Below are 19850 nucleotides of genomic sequence, written 5' to 3'. Positions count from 1 at the left end.
TCTGTTATTGTAAACTGCCAATTTCTTGACTTTATTTCCACAAACAGCCTCAGACACTTTGACTTAAAATCATTTTTGCCTACACAACCTCAAAGGGAATGTTGTCTTCCTCTGGTACTATGTTGTTTTTCATGCCTTTAAGGGTAATAGTCCATGAGCCAGTCATCAATTTTGACTTGACTGGTACCACTGAAGGTGACCAAACAACACTTAGAATCTAGCCTCAGTGTACCATGGCCTACACAAAAATGTATGATAACCATCACAGGGTGGTAGCTGTAGACAGCAAGGGGTCAATGAAGAATTACACAGAGGTCAAAATGTAAAAAAATGCTCCAATCATGTTAAAAACTATATCACATTATGTGTCTGATCATAATTCCAAAAAGGTATAGTTTGGACTATCTGTAACAGAATGTTCTGGAGTTATGGGGTCAAAGCAGCAAAAATGGTGACAAAGGTCAGTTTCAGTTTGTACAGGGGTAAAAAGTTAAAGTTGCTCCAATTTCAGTAAAAAAGAAAAAAAAAGATGCAAATTATTGGTTAAAATAAAAGGATTAATAAATGGAATAGTTTTGACTGTGTTGAATGTTTGGTCTCCAAAGTAAAGGTCAAACAAGGTTGACATCCATTGAATTCAATGGCAGGTGGCATATGTTACCCTGTAATGTGATAAGTAAGCGTGACACATGGTGCAAACTGTTCTTTATTAGAACCCTATCACCCCAAACAATAATATGATCACTTCTTCCTCTTCTACGATTGCTTTTTGTTCAAGAGGTCTTCAAAGTGTTCTTTCCATTGAGCACTGATGTCAACTTTAGTCTTCAACAGGGTCAGGTCTTTCTTGGACTAAAGAGGTGTTTGTCCTTGGGTGGAGGTGCTGTAGATTGCTTTGGTGGCATTGAGAAAGCCCCTGCTGTCATTTCTGTCAGCAAGGGCTTGGATTTCTGCAGCTTAATTGAGACACCTTTTATTTTTCAGTTTGTGAGTTTCATTTTGTAGAGTTGTTTTGTTTTGCTGGAACTGAGACATTTTTTCTTGCATAGTCAGATTTTTTTTGGAGGTCAAGGAAAGCATTTCACTTTTGGTTGATGAGCCTTTGGAGGACCTGGTCATTCTCATCAAACCAGTCCTGGTACTTCCTAGACTGGTGTCTGAGTGTTCCTTGGTTAGAGGTGCTTTGTGATACTGCTCTAGTTAAAGCAGAATGGTCATTTCTCTCTCTCTGTGTGTGTGTGTGTGTGTGTGTGTGTGTGTGTGTGTGTGTGTGTGTGTGTGTGTGTGTGTGTGTGTGTGTACTCACTGAGTGCTTCCACAGTGATGATTTCGTCCTTACACAGACGCTCGCATGTTTGATTGTCAGCCAAACGTCCAGAACTGAAAAGCCGGCACTCAATGCACTCCCTGCACCAGAAACCAAACACAAATAACCTTTAGCACGCCAAACACACAAGCTGCCCCCACGCTTTTGTTTTCATTGTTTTACTCAGCCAGTGATAATTCCTGGCTTTGACCTCAGGGTTAAGGTGAGGGTGTCTATGTGAATGGACAATTGTCCACCACAAATGAGTCAAAGAGGTTGACCTCATGGTTAGGGTCAGTGGGTTTTTGTGAGTGGGCAAATGTCCAACAAGATTATGTCAATTAGAGGTTGACCTAACGGTTAGGGTGAGGGGGTCTATGTGAATGGACAATTGTCCAACACAATTAGGGTTGGGTATCAAACACCGGTTCCTGTTAAGAATCGATAAGAAATGATTTGATCCACCATCAATAGCCTTTTTGCTTGATTCCCTTATTGGTTCAGTTCAAATTACGACAGAGCGACTGTTGTTTTTGAGGGTGTGTGTCGGAAAAAGGATAATTTCTCTACGTTGATTTTGCAACAGGTCTGCTCGAAGCAATGAAGCAGCGCTGCGACCCGCTGCTTCACTGGCTCTCTGCTTTGCTCCTTTTCAGAAGCGGTAGGTCCACAATTTCTTCATTAACCCCTTTCAAAGCCATTTAAAGATGCCAATTGTGAGTCACCATTGTGCAGATTAAAGTCACTGACTTGGGCAAGAAACAAGAATTGTTCTCCGTTCCACACCGGAGTTTTACGCGATTATTCTCTGGCGTGAGCTGTACTCCCTTTGCCGGTGTGTAACCTGAAGTTGTCCATCAGGTAAAGGAAATACTACTACTACTACTACTACTACTAATAATAATAATAATAATAAAAATAATAATAATGATATCCTCTGATTTGTGGGACTAACTGCATGGCTCCAAACACTACACAGCTCTCTGATGAATAAAGTTGGAAAGATAGATTTTGGTCAGAATTAATAACTTCAAAGCAAATCTCTGGTTTAATGTTGTACAGACAACTACAAATGACCAAACTTTTTTTTTCTCTCCAAATGAGATGCCCTTCTTTCTTTATGAATTACATCCTGATGTGCAGCGCAGCCGGCTGCAAGAGCTCAGCTCAGACGTATGGAGAGACATTCATGCCAATAATGTCTGAAAGGAAATGCTTTTGACAAAAACTACAGATTATGTCCAGAGTTTAAGAATCCAGTGACCAATTTCATATTTATTTACTTTAAGACTTAATAAAATGTTGTTGACATAGAAAATCTGTAAAGCCTACTTTTAGTACATGGAAAATTCACAAGAGGTATTGATAAGGGGAATCGATATTGATAAAATCTTATCAATAACTATCCCTAAACACGATTGAGTCAAACAGGTTGACCTCAGGGGTCAGGGGATCTTTGTAAATGGACAAATGTCCAACACGACTGAGTCAAATAAGTTGACCTCAGGGGTCAGAGGGTCTTTGTGAATGGATAAATGTCCAACACGACTGCGTCAAACATAGGCTGACCTTGGGGCTTCTGTTTGTCATGTCCACTGACAGCTGGAGGATGTCTCAGGAGAACATGCTTCTTGTTAAGTTCTCTGATATCTTCTCTTTACTGTGAGGCTCAAAGTCTCATCCTGGTCCTGTAGTACCTGGGTTTGTTACCTCGATCTTAATGTGTCAAAATCTAAAGAAATGATTCTTGACTTGAACACTGAATATACAGATGGTGTTACACTCTTCGAAAACATGCAGATTATGGAGTCTTAAAAATATCTGGGGGCAGTGTTTGACAATCAGCTGAACTTCATAAATAACATGGACTCAGTTGTCCAGTGTAGACACCACAGAATCTTTTTGATAAGGATATTAGTCAGAGGATATTAGGAAAGTTATTGCTCATTTATTGAAAGTCTTTGAACATTCTCTTTTCAATTCAATTCAAGTTTATTTATATAGCACATTTAAACACAGCTGCAGCTGACCAAAGTGCTTCACAGTAACAGCAATACAAAACTGTAAAATATTAACAAAAGGAAAAGAATAACAAATTTAAAAATACAGAGCAAAATAGCAGAGCAAAGCAAACACCACTTAGCCAGTGCTGAAAGCCAGAGAAAAGAGATGAGTTTTCAGTCTGGACGTAAACTGTCCCACAGACTCTGAGGACCTGACAGACAGAGGAAGACTGTTCCAGAGTCGTGGTGCTGCCACAGAAAAGGCTCTGTCACCTCTGGATTTAAGCCTGGCTTTAGGAACAGCCAGGAGAAGCTGGTCAGCTGACCTCAGGGCCCTATGTGGAGTGTACGGCTGCAAGAGCTCACTCAGATCCATTGGGCCTATACGGTGCAGACACTTAAAAACAATCAGCAAAACTTTATATTTAACACAAAAGCTGACAGGGTGCCAGTGTAAGGTGCAGAGCACAGGGGTGATGTGCTCATGCTTCTCTGTTTTAGACAAAAGGTATCTTTTGTCTGCTGACGTCATGTGTTCTCTGTTAAAGACAAGAAAGCATCACTACGGACCGCTCCAAGATCACAGGAGTCAGGCACAGACACCTGTCCAGATTGACCAGAGGGTTCTTGGTTCAAATCCCAGTCAGTCCATGGCTAGCTGAAATGTGGGCGTGTCCATGACCTTCTCCAGTCACTGGGGTCCTCAACACCGAGACACCTGTGTCCTGGACCATGTCCAGAGAAACTTCTTTACAGTGTCAGTGATTCTCCTCATCTGAGTCTCACTAAGTACAAAAGAGTGAAAATAGACTGAAAAACAGTTTCTACCCAACTGCTGTTAGAGCTTTGAATACCACTGGAACCAAACAGCCAGGTCACATGACACACTTGGAATGAGTGAAATATTTATTTTTGTGTAATAGCCACAGTTTTGTATATACTTTTCTCTTTTTTTTAATATGTAATCTCTTTTTTGCTACTACATAGTTATATATTTTTTAAATTTGTGCTCTGGACATACCTCTTTCATTCTGTTAAATTTTAGGTTTATTTTTCTTTTCTTCTCCAGACCTTTTAAGTCTGCGTGTGGTTCACTCAGGTTTCTATTTGCACTGAAAGGCTGCACCTGACCTTTCACTGTACCTGTTACAAAGACTACATAGAATCTGAATCTGTATCCGTTCACTGGACACAGAGTCATTCCAGTGGGATCCTCCAAGAGGCCTGGTACCAAAGACACCTAGTTATTACTGAAGTCAAAGTCTAACAACCATACAGTAAGACAGGAGGGACTGGGACTGAAAAGACACTGGCGCGTCTGTGTGTGTGTGTGTGTGAGAGAGTGAGTGAGAGTGTGAGTGAGAATTTGAATTTAATTTAACCTTTATTTAACCAGGTTAGTCTCACTGAGCTCAAGAGCTCTTTTGCAAGGGAGACCTGGACAAGTATAATGTTTCCGATTCACATAACCTGCATGTCTTTAAATGTGAATGAAAGGCCACAGGTGGAAATTGAACCCATGACCTCCTTGCTGTGAGGCGCCAGTGCTAACCACTAAGCCACCGTGCTGCCCAGAATGTGAGGCATCACTGTGAAGTGCTTTGACCATGAACGTGTGAAATAAGTGCAGTTTGTTTCACAAATCACCCGGTACCTTTTAGTGCCACATGCATCGGGACAGGTGGGACATTTTTCACATGTGTCTCCAAAGGCTCCTGGCTCGGCGCACTGGCAGCGGCCACAGACACAGCTGCCCCGCCCACTACACATCTGTCCGTCATCAGAAATGCAGGATGCTGTGGCTGTGGAGCAGTTACAGTTGTCACCAATGTAACCAGCGTAGCACTTACACTCCCCACAGTGACACTCTCCTCGGCCTGTGAAAGAACACAGAGGACATCAGCGTGGGGTGAAGCATGGGGGTGGAGCGTAGGATCTGCCTGAGGAAGACAGGTACCCACAGACACGCTCAACACATCTAACAACACCCAAAGGCAGCATTCAGAAGGAAGCAAATACAAAGACAAAGACTCAGACATGCTCCTGTGTTTGCAGCGCGTGGCTGTGATGGATCGGGTTAAGAAGGCATAGCCGTGTGTGTGTGTATAATCACTCCACAGCATGTGAGAGGTGCGACTTTAGCTGGAGCACGAAGCACCACATTTGGAAAAAAATTTTCTGCAGACCACAACTTGGATAGTGTGGACATACTGCACAGCATGGGAAGTGAGCCGAGCAGACAACCTATCAGAGTGCACCTTTTATCATCCGATGCTTTGGAACCAATGGGTGACTAGAAAAGCAGAAACATCTTTTCGTTCACCATTTTTATAAAAGGTACATGGGAAGAATAACTGATCATCTTGACATAATCCTGTATCAGACCTGAGGCCTGTTGGTGCTTATCTCTGGATTCTGTAAGGTGAAGTGGATCAGCGTTTGCGACGCCATGTGGACTGGACTCCAGTCTGACGCAGGTTATTCCCCCAGGTGAGGCCAGAGCCCAGAGCTGGGTGGACTGAGACAATGTGGATAAAGCGTCTTGTCCAAGGACAGAGAAAGGCAGTGTGAGCAGGATTTGAACTCATCTCTCATTTGATTCTCCACTCTGCCCACAATGTTACGTATTGCCAAGGTCATAAGAATAAAACTTAGCCATATTACTTTACCACTGTATATAGGCCCCTGTGTTATGTTTTGGACGCGGTCGGAGGACCGACCCAGCGTTTGAAAGGACCCAGCATAAAATAAGCAGAGCACGGTTCAAAAGATAACAGAATTTAATAAACATAACAGTGTGTGCAGTGCTAAACAACTAAACAGTCCGCGGTCTGGTGAGGTGGAAACACGGCGCACTCTCAACAGCGCAAACAGTCCAGAGCCACAGCAGTTCGGACCCAGGGACCCCGCCGACACCCCCCAGGTGGCCGCGACAAACCAAGTCTGTGAAGAACGAAAACATGAGGTGAGTCCAACTCCACACAGAGAGACACAACTCAAAGGTGCACGCAATCAGCAAACACTTCCTGGCTTAAATCTATACATCAGCTTCTTACCCTGCAGGCACGGAACAACTCAGTTCAAATCTCCACTGCAGCAGAAGCTGATTAGACAATTAGCATAACGTGACAGCTCACTAACACAAGGTGTGAGGGACACCAAATCCACTGTCATTACTTCATAAAAGTCACCAAAAACCGAATTACCTCAGGAAGTGTGCTGAAGAGCGTGAGACCTCACCCAATCCTCCTTCACAGACTGTGGCGTCAAACCTGGAGCGGTCTCTGCATCCGTAATGGTGATATTGTTCTCCTGACGTCGATCTCACACGTCTGCTCACAAGGTCGAGTCTCTGGCAATCACACACTGTGCATTCAAGGTTTAAATGCAGCAATCTCTGATTAAGACAAAATACACCACAGCTGTGAGTCCTGATGACCTGCATGTGAAAACAAGCCTCAGGTGTTCAGGGTGAGGTCCTAATGCTCAGCCACTCAGTCCTGAATGCATACCACCTGGTGGGAGAAACAGAAAACAAAAACCAAGCCAGCCAAACACCCCAGCCCACAACACCCTGGCTCATATTCTGAATTCTTAGATGAATTTGGTGCATTCATCTCTACCTTGTCAACTAGTGCAGATAACATTCTGATTATTGGTGACTTTGATATGCATATAAATAGGCCTTCTGATCCCCTCTGCAAATCATTTATGGAATTTGTGGATGCATTAGGATTTTAGCAATACATTCAGGACTTGACGCAAATTAGTGGAAGTACCCTGGATTTGGTTCTCGCACGTGGTATTGCTGTCAAGAATACTGACATCATGCCTCTTACATCAGTGGTCTCTGATCACTCACTTATTAAGTTTATGGTTTCGCTACAGTGTTTAGTGGAACAACAACCTTATATATCACTACGGCGATGTATCAACTCCTTAACTAAGACTGAACTCAAAGCTAGCCTGCCTGATGTCTTAGCTTCACATTTGACAAATACCCAACCAGTAGACAGGCTTGTGGATAGTTTAAACTCAGTGCTCAAAACTACACTCGACATGATTGCACCACCTGTGTTAAAACCATGCCGCCCCCAAAACACAGTCACCTTGGTTCGGAAATGACAGAAAATGGCGTTCAAAATTAGAAGTATTCCACCTTGCATGGCGTGATGCTATCTTAGACTATAAGCACGCAATATTGGCTACAAAGTGGACTTACTACTCTGATTTGATCAACAAAAACAAGCATAACTCAAAGTTCTTTTTCGACACGGTGGCAACACTTATACATGCACAACCATCTGTAGTTCGCTCTCCTTTTACAAGCACAAGATTTCCTGGATTACTGTGAGAAGAAAATAGATGACATTAGGTTAAACATATCCTAGCATGCCTTAACACAGCCACTACACCCTGCTATTGAGGTGGGCGCCATTACTGAAGTATTACCTAGATTTAGAGAATTTGATAGTATCTCACTAGGCATGCTGACAAAACTCGTAATGTCAACAAAAAGCACAACCTGTTTATTTGATCCTATACCAACAAAACTGTTTAAGGACCTGTGGCCCACTCTTGGGTTGACTGTGCTGGAAATTATTAATCTTTCTTTAACTTCTGGATCTGTTCCTAAATGTTTTAAATCTGCAGTGATTAAACCATTACTTAAGAAAACTAATCTTGACCCTAGTGTATTGAAATGATATCAAATGTATCATTGTGCTCAAAAATTCTGGAAAAAGTGGTTTCACAGCAGCTTGTAGACTATCTTACCGAGAATAATCTCTTTGAGCCACTGCAGTCTGCTTTTAGAAAATATCATTTCACAGAGACGACTCTCACTAAAGTGGTGAATGATCTTCTGCTTACACTGAATTCAGACACCACTACAGTACTTGTGCTGATAGATCTCAGTGCTGCGTTTGATACTGTGGATCATCATATTCTACTTGATAGGCTGGAAAATCATTTTGAGATTACTGGGAGTGCCCTTGCATGGCTGACGTCATACTTGACCAGTCGTTCTCACTGTGTTTTGTACAATAACACGACCTCTAACCTTAATGACATGAAATTTGGGGTTCCACAGGGGTCTGTCTTAGGCCCTCTGCTTTTCTCCCTTTATACAGCACCCCTTGGGCACATATTGCGGCATTTTGGGATTACCTTTCACTGCTATGCAGATGACACTCAGTTATATATGCCGATAACTGCTGGTAATTTCATCCACATAAAATCCTTAGAAGATTGCCTTGCATCAGTGAGACGGTGGATGTCTAAAAACTTCCTACTTTTAAACTCTGATAAGACTGAAATGATGGTTCTTGGTCCAGTGAGACATCAGCATCTATTTTACCAGCTAACACTTAGCCTAGGCTCGTGTGTCATACATCACACTAACAAACTGAGGAACCTTGGGGTAATTTTTGATCCTACGTTGTCCTTTGACCTCCACATTAGAAATATTACTAGGACTGCTTTCTTCCATCTGCGAAATATAGCAAAGATTCGTCCCATCCTGTCTATGGCTGATGCTGAGACCCTGATCCATGCGTTTGTCTCTTCTAGATTGGACTCCTGCAATGTTCTATTTTCTGGTTTACTGCAGTCCAGCATTAGGGCTCTCCAATTGGTTCAAAATGCTGCTGCCAGACTTTTGACACGAAGCAGAAAGTTCGACATTACACCCATTTTGGCATCCCTTCACTTCCTGTCCCAGTGAGATCAGATTTTAAGGTTCTGCTACTAGTCTATAAAATTGTTCACAGACTGGCACCTCCCTACCTAGCTGACCTAATTAAACCTTACGTACCGGCCTGGGCTTTGCATTCTCGGGGTGCAGGACTACTTTGTGTCCCTAAGGTGAATAAAAAGTCTGCGGGTCACAGAGCTTTCTCTTATCGTGCCCCTGTTCTGTGGAATGATCTCCCTGCATCAATAAAACAGATTCTGTGGAGACTTTCAAGTCCAGACTTAAGATGCACTTATTTTCCCTCTCATATGGCTAGCATACTGGTACAGTTTTGTTTTACGCTTTTTACTCTTTTAATTCATGTTATTAGTAATTGGAGTGGGCTTCGGCCTCAACTTTACCTAAATTCTGGGTCTTTTAGTGAAGCTTAGGGCTAGCGGCCGGCAATCACCTTAGTATTTCTTCTGTTTTTCTTGTTGTTTAATGCTGGCAAATTATGCAGTATTTCTTGTCTTTCTGATGCCTGATTCTGTTTTTCTCTCTGTTTGAGGTGAGACTCCACCCAGAGATGGATATGGAATGTGTTCCGGAAACCCTCCTGTCCTGCGCACGGCAACATTTTCCATATATTCGTTTTGTGAATTGTTCTGTAATTTGTGCCGGTAGCATGGCCCAAGGAGAGGGTCACCCCTTTGAGTCTGGTCTGCTTGAGGTTTCTTCCTCACAGGGAGTTTTTCCTTACCACTGTCACCTGTGTATCAGGGTCTGACAGTTTATTTGATTTTCTGCTTTTGGTCTGTTTGTGTCTTTCCCCTTTTTCCTCATGTATTGCTTTTCTGTGTGTTCTTTTCTTGTTGGAATTTTACTGCCTGGGTCAGTCTGACATTTTCTCTCTCTCTCTGGCCATGCCCCGTTTCTGGTCCCTTCCATGCACACCTGTTCGTGATCGGCTGATTGTCACCTGGGGATTTATAAGCTCCCGGGTACAAGGGTCAAAGTGATCAAAATTAATTGAAACATTGAATGTGGTAAATATGAACACAGTAAAACAGACTGCGGTAAAAATGAAAGCAGTAAAACAATTAATGTGGTTAAAAGTGAAAGCAGTAAATATTGAATGTGGTTAAAAAATCAAAAGGGTAAAACTGGACTTGATATAAATGGAAGATGTGAAGTACTAAACATGAAAATGAGTGACGTAAACATCTGATTAATATTGCCCCTTTGAAAATTAGAATCGTTAATCGTTGGATGCCATTAAAATCACATTATGGTAAATATTAATCTTATAAATATTATGTCTTAAAAATATAACATTGGCTAATTTAATTCACTGCCTCGATTTTAGTACCGCTACTTTACCCACTTCAGTTGTATCATTTGCTGTACTCGATTTAATGTTGAATGTTTTCATTCACTGCCTCGATTTTAGCAGGTTCACTTTACACACTTCAGTTTTATCATTCACCGCGTCAACTGTGCAGTTTTGCTCACTTCCGCTGGATCGGAATACGGCAGCAGCCACTGTTGCGACAGTGGACATTTGTAGTCCAGAGCCACTGCGCATATCACTGACCGCGGGGTGGCGCCATTGGGAGTCGCAGGCGAAGAGCGCCCAAATCTAAAAGTGCTTTTCTACTTCACAAAAGTAGCACTACTCGGCTCGACTCTACTCGTTTTTTTTTTTTTTTGCTTTTCTATTAGGGTTAATACCTGGTACCGGGTGCTTTTTTTAGTACCTGCTCAGGAGCGGTTCCAAGCGAGCCGAGCTACTAAAATGTGACGTCAACAGGCTGCCGGCCACTGATTGGTCAGAGAATGGCGTCACTGGACGAGTCATGAGCGCGCCGTCCGAGACGAGAATCAAACATGCCATTTTTAAAGTCACAGCGGCGTTACAGAAACCGGATTTTTCTTTCGTTTCACGGCGAGGTTTTTTTGTTTTTGTTTTACTCGCACTGGTCCTTGGATGAGTTGCGGACGTTTGTGTTTGGTGGCGGAGGAGAGAATAAAGAGAGGTGGATGAAGTGACCCGAAATGAGAAAATCTCCCAGTCTTTGGCAGCACTCGGCTCACCGGACATTACAGCAACGCAGAGAACAGCTGAAAAAGCTTAAAAGTGATTACAGGACCACAACGAGGAATGCTGTTTACGGACACCGACCGACGAGCACCCGGAGGCAGGATGACCGCGACTCGGCCACGGCTTTGTTGGAAGCGACGGATGGTAAGTGTTTTTTGTGACTTTGTCTGTAGTCTGCCTGAAAGCACCGTTTAATGTTTCTTATCCCATTGGGAAGTATTAACTTCTGACAGAAAAACACCTCAAGTCAGCATGACAACAAACGTTTACATCTAACTTAGTGCCATTACTGTATTTAACATGTGATTGTGTTTTTGTTGAAGAATCCAGTTCCATAAGCGAGGAGGGTTCGACCCCCCCCCCCCCCCCACACACACACACACACGGTGACATCCCCCCCAAAAAGAAAAGAAAGCCATAAAAAATCCCACTTTCCCAAAATTTCAGTTATCTTAGTTGCTTTGCATAAAAGTCAGGTTCTTTCAAATTATGCTCCAAATGGTCTCATTTGTTGGAGCAAAATTTGGAAAAAACGTAACTTTTATGCAAAGTGACTAAGGGGGAGGTGATGGGCTTGAGTCCAGAAGATCATGGGTTCAAATCCCCGCCTGACTGGAAAATCACTCAGGGCCCTTGGGCAAGGCCTTTAATACCCTATTGCATTACATATACGTACATATTCATAATGTAAACGCAAATATTAATACTGCTAAATACGAGGTCTGTTAGAAAACTATCCGACCTTTTTATTTTTTGCAAAAAATATAGATTTGAATCATGTGCGCTTGCATCAGCCAAGCTTGAACCTTCGTGCGCATGCGTGAGTTTTTTCACACCTGTGAGTTGCGTCATTCGCAACCGACAGGCAGGTATAAAGTTTGCATTAATGTTATCTTAGTTCTTCCTGGGTGGTTCTTATGGCAACTGATCCAATCCCAAGCAAGGACTATTTGTATCTAAAAATGTATTTCCTAAAATGATACATTTTGGGTTTCAAATGAAATTTATGTAGCTTTTTACCCCTCGAAATCCCAAAAAGCTTCTGCTTCGGGGGGCTTCGCCCCTCTGAGCCCCCCATGAGGGCGTTGCCCCTCGACCCCACTGGACCCCCAACTCAAGGATTTGAAAACCCCCTTTCACATTCCTATATACGGCCCTGTAATCTGTGTTAAAAGTCGCACTGTAGCACATTGTGAACTGGGAAAGATTAAAACTAGGACTCAAAATAACGTGATTCACATCGTGACCCAGACTTGACCTGGATCCGGATTCCACAACACAATGCAATGATTGCATGTTCATCCAGAATGGTCCAACTGATAAAGATGTTGCAGTGTGATATTTCATTCACAAGATGAAACTAAATAGTGCCTTCTTGATCTTGGTATTACATTGTGGTGTCATATCCGTGAAGCAGTTTTTATGTAATCCTTGAAAGTCTACAAAGTAACATCCTTATCCAGAATCCGGATCCAGATCCAATTCACCTCCAAAATTTAGTCTTCCATGGTCTAACACCAATGTGTGATGAAAGTATAGGCACGTTTTTTTCAAGGTATAGGGAGGAGGAGGGTGTTGAGGGTTAGGGTGTTTTTGAAAATCACTAAGGGCCCTTGGGAAAGGTATTTAATTCCCTATTGCTCCCGGTGCGTAGTGAGCGCCTTGTATGGCAGCACCCTAACATCAGGGTGAATGTGAGGCATAATTGTAAAGCGCTTTGAGCATCTGATGCAGATGGAAAAGCGCTATATAAATGCAGTCCATGTACCAGAACTGAAAGTCTGGAGAAACTGAAAGGTTTTTTTTTTATTACAAATCTTTTTTGGGGGGGAGGGGTCACTCTGTATGTACATATGTGTGTGTATGTGTATATATATATATATATATATATATATATATATATATATAAAAATTTTTAAAACTTGCTTTTGTTAATCACTTCCCATTTCTACCTTCATTATTGTCCAGGCAAGAGTAAAAGGAGGAGAATCTGTCCATCCAGCGATGTTGAGGTTGAAGCTGAACTGGGTTCAGTGTGATCGACACATCCGACTGATCCTCGAAGAAGCAACGGAGGTGGAAGCTGTGTTTAATCGGGCAATCCTTGACGTGCTGGGCGAGCTTATCCACGCGATGCATGACCAGGACGTGTGTCCTGCGCCCCCACCCCAGGACTATAGACACATGGAACTTTTGTATAGTTTGTGTTGCACAGATTTATGTATTTATTTATTTATTTATTTATTGGGGGAGATTTGCGCTTCTTTTAGTTGCAGTAAACATTTTGACTTATGTGACTATCATAATTTGTCATTTCTGGCTGAGTCAAAACATTTTGTCATTGACGTTTTGGTACGATGATGGTTCGTTTCTAAGAATTTTAATTTGGGATTTGCTACTCCAGAAGACACTGTACACTACACCTGGTTAAATCTTTACAAAGATGCTGGAATAATCATGTCTAAACTGAGATTTTAGCAAATGGTATTCAACATGAAAAGGTTTAGTCACTTCAGTGATAGCACTATTACATCAAGGAATTCTGGCTATACGAGGTTTAGGGTTTAATGTGATGTAATACTTTACCACAAACTATTGTACTGTGGTGTATAATTCTGCTGGATGACTTATACCAAACCAGAAGTAATTAATTCAGATATTTTGAACAACCAGTTTTACTGTCTGTTTACTTCAATTTACATTTATGTCCCCATTAAAATGTAAAACTTATTTTACTACTGGATTTTGCTTAAACGGCTTTTCAAACTATTAACATTTCATTTAAATCAGTAAACCTTGGTAACTTTTACAAATCAAATTGATGTTACACAAAAGTGGAGAAATTTTAGCAAAAAGTACAAAAGTTTATTCAAAATTCACAGTGAAACATAACCGGTGTATGATGTGTAGGCAAATGATGACAAAGGTGTCCCACTCCGTGGCATGAACCTTTGCAGCGGTGTCTCTGAGAAAACCATCTGAAACACACACACATACAGCATATATATTTTAATTAGTGCTGTCAGGTTATTAAAAAAATAATGTAACTGATTACAGGGTTTGTGATTAGTTAATCTAAACGAATCATTTAATTGCAGGTATATTTAAAAAAATCTGTTTGGGGCATTTAATAATCTGTAAACAGGATGTGGGTTATTTCTGTTAGACATCAAGCAGGTATTAAGCTGTAAATTGATCTTAAATTGGGAGAAGTGTCTAACTGTAATTTGGATGGGTTAAATGCAGACAAATTTCATTGTATTTGTGTACAATGACAATAAAAGGCTGTATTATAAGGAATGCCTATAAAAACAGAATTGTGGGAATTTGGAAGCTGATTCTTTCTGCACATTATGACGCCTTTAATAATTAACTTGAGATTTCATGTTTAAATTTGTACACTGCACATTAAAATCTGGATGAAAAACAAATCAAACATTTTTAATGCGTTTTAACCTGTTCGAGTTCAGTGACGTTAATTAACGGTCATTAAAACCGAATTAACATTTTGTGCATGAAAGTCAGTAAACGCACAAACTCCCACGTTTGATTTTTAACAATAGTTATCAAAGCAAGTTCAGTATAAAAAGTATTGACATCTAACACGTGTACTGCTCTCAGAAACATGTCTTCATTTACAGACCAAGTCACTGACGTCTAAACAAACTGGAGCAGTGTGACAGGTGCTGTAATTAATTAATCTAAATTAACGCTTTATTTTGACAACCACAATTTTAATACTTAATAGCGACAGCCTGCAGTTATTACTTATGAGCTAACGATTAGCTTACCGTCATGCTTTGTCTCTTCGTCTGTAGCAGCTCTTATCTTCTCGTCTTCATATTGTTGTATGAATTCCCAAAGTCTTTACTTTTCAAGCGTGTTTCGTCTCGTCGCCAGCAACTTTCTCTTAAAAACTCACAGAGCAGCAAACACACAGAGTACACCATTGTTTACGTTTGTGTCGCGTATAAAACGACGTCATTTGGGCGCTCTTCGCCTGCGACTCCCAATGGCGCCACCCCGCGGTCAGTGATATGCGCAGTGGCTCTGGACTACAAATGTCCACTGTCGCAACAGTGGCTGCTGCCGTATTCCGATCCAGCGGAAGTGAGCAAAACTGCACAGTTGACGCGGTGAATGATAAAACTGAAGTGTGTAAAGTGAACCTGCTAAAATCGAGGCAGTGAATGAAAACATTCAACATTAAATCGAGTACAGCAAATGATACAACTGAAGTGGGTAAAGTAGCGGTACTAAAATCGAGGCAGTGAATTAAATTAGCCAATGTTATATTTTTAAGACATAATATTTATAAGATTAATATTTACCATAATGTGATTTTAATGGCATCCAAATTTAACGATTCTAATTTTCAAAGGGGCAATATTAATCAGATGTTGTTTACGTCACTCATTTTCATGTTTAGTACTTCACATCTTCCATTTATATCAAGTCCAGTTTTACCCTTTTGATTTTTTAACCACATTCAATATTTACTGCTTTCACTTTTAACCACATTGTTTTACTGCTTTCATTTTCACCACATTCAAAGTTTTATAGCTTTCATTTTTACCACAATCTATGTTTTACTGTGTTCATATTTACCACATTCAATATTTCAATTAATTTTGATCACTTTGACCCTTCATACTCTGGTGGTGTTTGTTCCTTGCCAATTTGTTGCGCCCTGTGCCTTCATTCCAGCTCTCGGTTTCGTGTTTCTTAATCCTGCATGCTTTAGTGTTTTCGACCTCCTGCCCATTTGTTCTGACTTTGCCTAGCCTGATGATCTTTGTACTACTGCTGTGTTTTTTGGACTGCCTACCCGTGTACCGACCACTGCTTACTTCACAACTAAAGCCTTTTTTTTTTCCCAACCACAGCTGTCTGAGTGACCTCTGCATTTGTGTCCTACCTAACCAGCCTGTCACTGTGTTCTTGCTCTGGGGGTTGGTAAGGTTAGACCTTACTTGTGTGAAGCACCTTGAGGCAACTTTGTTGTGATTTGGCGCTATATAAATGAAAATAAACTGAAATTGAAAAACTGTCTACATGTTGGCAGACCAGCTCCTGATCCACTCAACTACCAGCTCCACAGAATCCACAAAAACTGGTTCCTGGGATAATGTAATAAATTCAACAATTCAACAAAAACAAGTACTAAAATGGCTGAGTGGATCCTTGTCATTTGATTGGTGCTTTGTATGTCACGTGACTGGGATTATTCGTCCCATTTGGTCTTGTGTTCCACTCACTGTGCAAATTTGGCTCCACACGTTTTGTACCATTGCACGCAGTGAACCCCGTCCACACACACACACACTATGGGGCGGTATTTAGCTAAACATGGTGGAGTTTGTTTGCTGAGGGACAACGATTTGAACAAGCTAAATGACGGTGTAAATTCTTCTAACACACACACACACACACAAATCCACTGTTCCATAAGCCGTCTTGGAGGCATGAACTGTTTGGATGAAAAGCTGGACTCATTTCTGAATGCAATTTTTCACTGGATTGAGGAAGTACACAAATGATTTTTTTTTTTTTTTTGGAAGTATCACAGACTCTTTTTCCAAGTTCACTGAGAACAATTTTGGACTCCTATTTAAAGTTCGCTTTGGACTGTTGATGTCAAAGCGCCAGTGGAACACCAAAATGTAAGTCCCTTTTCCGTTGTTTATAAATTAATAAAATATCAAATGACAAGCATCTACTTTAGCTGTTATATAAAACACTGAATGTTTTTACATTCTTTCAATGGGACAAATATTTCATGAAATATTTGTACCACTGAACTCAAACATTCATTATTTGTATACCATTTGACATGATTTTTAAAAATCCAGTTTCAAATTTGCTTAATTGCAGTTCAGCTTGTGTTTTAATTTGTAAACTGCTATAAATGTTAATGTTGTTAATGCTCTGTCAAATATATTTACCATTACAACTGTCTTGTGACTAACAGATTTTATTTCTGCTGTACTACTAAGTTTACTGTGATAGCATTTAACACTAAGTATTGAAATGTTTTATCTGTCAAAGGTTGTACTGCAGAAGAATCCCATGGAAGCGTGAAAGTACTAAGAGCACAAATAAGAATGATGAGGTGAGATATTCTTTCATTAGTGTATGATTAACAAACAGGAATGGACTTTGAGACTGACTGTTTTATGCTATCAAATGATTTAATTCAATTAACTCTGGCAAACCTTGGGACTGGATTTAATTGGTATGAAAACTGAATGTATTTTGTGTTTGTCTTCAGACCTGTACTCTGTATGACATGTACCTTTAAAGCTTTAAATAAAAGATCTTAAAACTGAAACCTGTTTCCTCTGATGCCTCATTTGTTGTCTGTGTCAGAGAGTTTTTAGGTAATTTTTCCTAACATAAACACAATAAACTGAACAAAGAGGAATTTACTTAAAAAAGTTAAAAACCTGACAGACAGCGGGTGGAGTCCACAAACGACAGCCATGATCCAATGATGGTGGCTGAATCCACAGAGGGCTGGCAGAGTCCACAGTCAACTGCACCAGCAAAATTTCTTTTTGACCTCGATAAATCATGTTGCGTGTGCAAACCTCACCCATCTGCATGTTCCCTCCCACAACTTTGTGCACTTGGGTGAACAAAACTCAAAATGCATATTCATTAAGCCAAACACAATCTGACAATATGAGCTATTTGGTGTATTTGACTGACACGATCCATGTTGCAGGTGGCACGGTATCTTAGTGGGTGGCACTATTCAATTTTCAATTTATTTTCATTTATATAGCGCCAAATCACAACAGAGTTGCCTCAAAGCGCTTCACACAGGTAAGGTCTAACCTTACCAACCCCCAGAGCAACAGTGGTACGAAAAACTCCCTCTGAGGAAGAAACCTCAAGCAGACCAGACTCAAAGGGGTGACCATGCTATAAACCTAAATTACAGAACAATTCACGGATGACTATACAAGAAATGCTATTGGCGCACAGGACAGGAGATCACCAACACGAATACCACACCCATCTCTGGATGGAGCTGCACCTTAGAGAAAAAACAGAATCAGGCATCAGAAAGACAAAAAATACAGTATAATTTGTCAGCATTAATCAACAAGATAAACAGAGAAATACTAAGGTGATCGCCGGCCACTAACCCTAAGCTTCACTAAAAGACCCAGAATTTAGGTAAAGTTGAGGCCGAAGCCCACTCCAATTACTAATAACATGAATTAAAAGAGTAAAAAGCGTAAAACAAAACTGTACCAGTATGCTAGCCATATGAGAGGAAAAATAAGTGCGTCTTAAGTCTGGACTTGAAAGTCTCCACAGAATCTGACTGTTTTATTGATGCAGGGAGATCATTCCACAGAACAGGGGCACGATAAGAGAAAGCTCTGTGACCCACAGACTTCTTATTCACCCTAGGGACACAAAGTAGTCCTGCACCCTGAGAACGTAAAGCCCGGGCCGGTACGTAAGGTTTAATTAGGTCAGCTAGGAAGGGAGGTGCCAGTCCATGAATAATTTTATAGGTTAGTAGCAGAACCTTAAAATCTGATCTCACTGGGACAGGAAGCCAGTGAAGAGACGCCAAAATGGGTGTAATGTGATCAAACTTTCTGCTTCGTGTCAAAAGTGTGGCTGCAGCATTTTGAACCAACTGGAGAGCCCTAATGCTGGACTACTGGAGGTTGTCTGTTTACTTCCTGCCTGGTTCTTTCTGAGTGGAGTTTGCATGTTCTGCCCGTGTTTGCATGGGTTCCCTCCCGATGCTCCGGCTCCACCCACTTCCACAGACATACAGGTTGTGTGAATTGGTGACTCTAAATTGACTGTAGGTGTGAATGAGTTTGTCTGTCTACATATGAGAACAAAATTATTAGCCCCTCTATGAAATTTAACGTTTTCTTCTAAATTTTGTAAATTTTTCCAGTGGCGGAGCGTCGCAGCGGCTGCGAGCCGACGCTGCAATCCGCCTGCACGTCTTTCATTAAAAAAATCTCCTTTAACAGTGGAATATCCGGATAAAATGCTGAAACCGACTTCTTCTGAAACGTCTCTGTTCTCTCACGACGTCCTGGATCAATAGAGCCTGAAATGTGGAGGTTTTCAGCTTGAAACAGGCTGACGACGGCGCCTGGGACCACTGCACAACGTCTCGCTCCGTGGGAAGTCCTTAAAGCGACAGTATCACCTCAAAATCTCTCATCAGCCGTTAAAATTTTCACCGAAAACCAGCTTAATTTTTCGAACCGTGTCCACTTCGATGTGCCTCACAGGTTTAGAAAAAATTTTGATCAAACAAAGTGCCACTCTCAGCAACTTCTCAGATAAAGGAATTCCGACAAGGGGGCTGGACCACACCTCCCACAAGGAGTGCTCACAGGCGAATGACGTCACCGACAGGCGTGGAAAAACTCACACATGCGCACGAGGGTTCAAGCATGTCTGACGTAAAAACATATGAATGAAATCCATATAGTTTTTGAAAAAAATAAAAAGGACCTATACTTTATTGACAGACCTCGTATACTGAAAAAAGAACCAACTCAAAAAGTAGTTTCAATTGGTAACATCTAAATTAATTAAGTTGTTTAGATCAACTCTAACGTACAAACTTAACTTCAGTTTAATTAATTTAGATTGTACCAACTGAAACAATTCATTTAAGTTGGTTCAACAATTCTGTTTTTTTTTTCCAGTGTATAATTTCACAAAACTACCAGGGTCAAATTTGAATTCTTTGCCCCCCTCAATGCCAAC

The 19850-nt window shown here is 41.1% G+C and overlaps 1 protein-coding gene across 1 annotated transcript in view; it reads right to left on the bottom strand.

Annotated features, from left to right (window-relative positions):
* Positions 1 to 19850, bottom strand: part of itgb5 (integrin, beta 5) — a 161623-nt gene that overhangs the window by 50320 nt on the left and 91453 nt on the right. Inside the window, exons 12-13 of the mRNA XM_034186204.1 lie at positions 4964 to 5186; positions 1307 to 1407 (exon numbers count right to left, since the gene is read on the bottom strand). Of these exons, the coding sequence (XP_034042095.1) occupies positions 1307 to 1407; positions 4964 to 5186 (324 nt within the window). The remainder of the gene's footprint in view (positions 1 to 1306; positions 1408 to 4963; positions 5187 to 19850) is intronic.

Source organism: Thalassophryne amazonica, chromosome 14 (assembly GCF_902500255.1).
Source record: "Thalassophryne amazonica chromosome 14, fThaAma1.1, whole genome shotgun sequence".
In the NCBI taxonomy this organism is placed as follows: Eukaryota; Metazoa; Chordata; class Actinopteri; order Batrachoidiformes; family Batrachoididae; genus Thalassophryne; species Thalassophryne amazonica.
The sequence above is the reverse complement of the archived record's forward strand: the minus strand, read 5'-3'. Positions and strand labels throughout refer to the sequence as shown.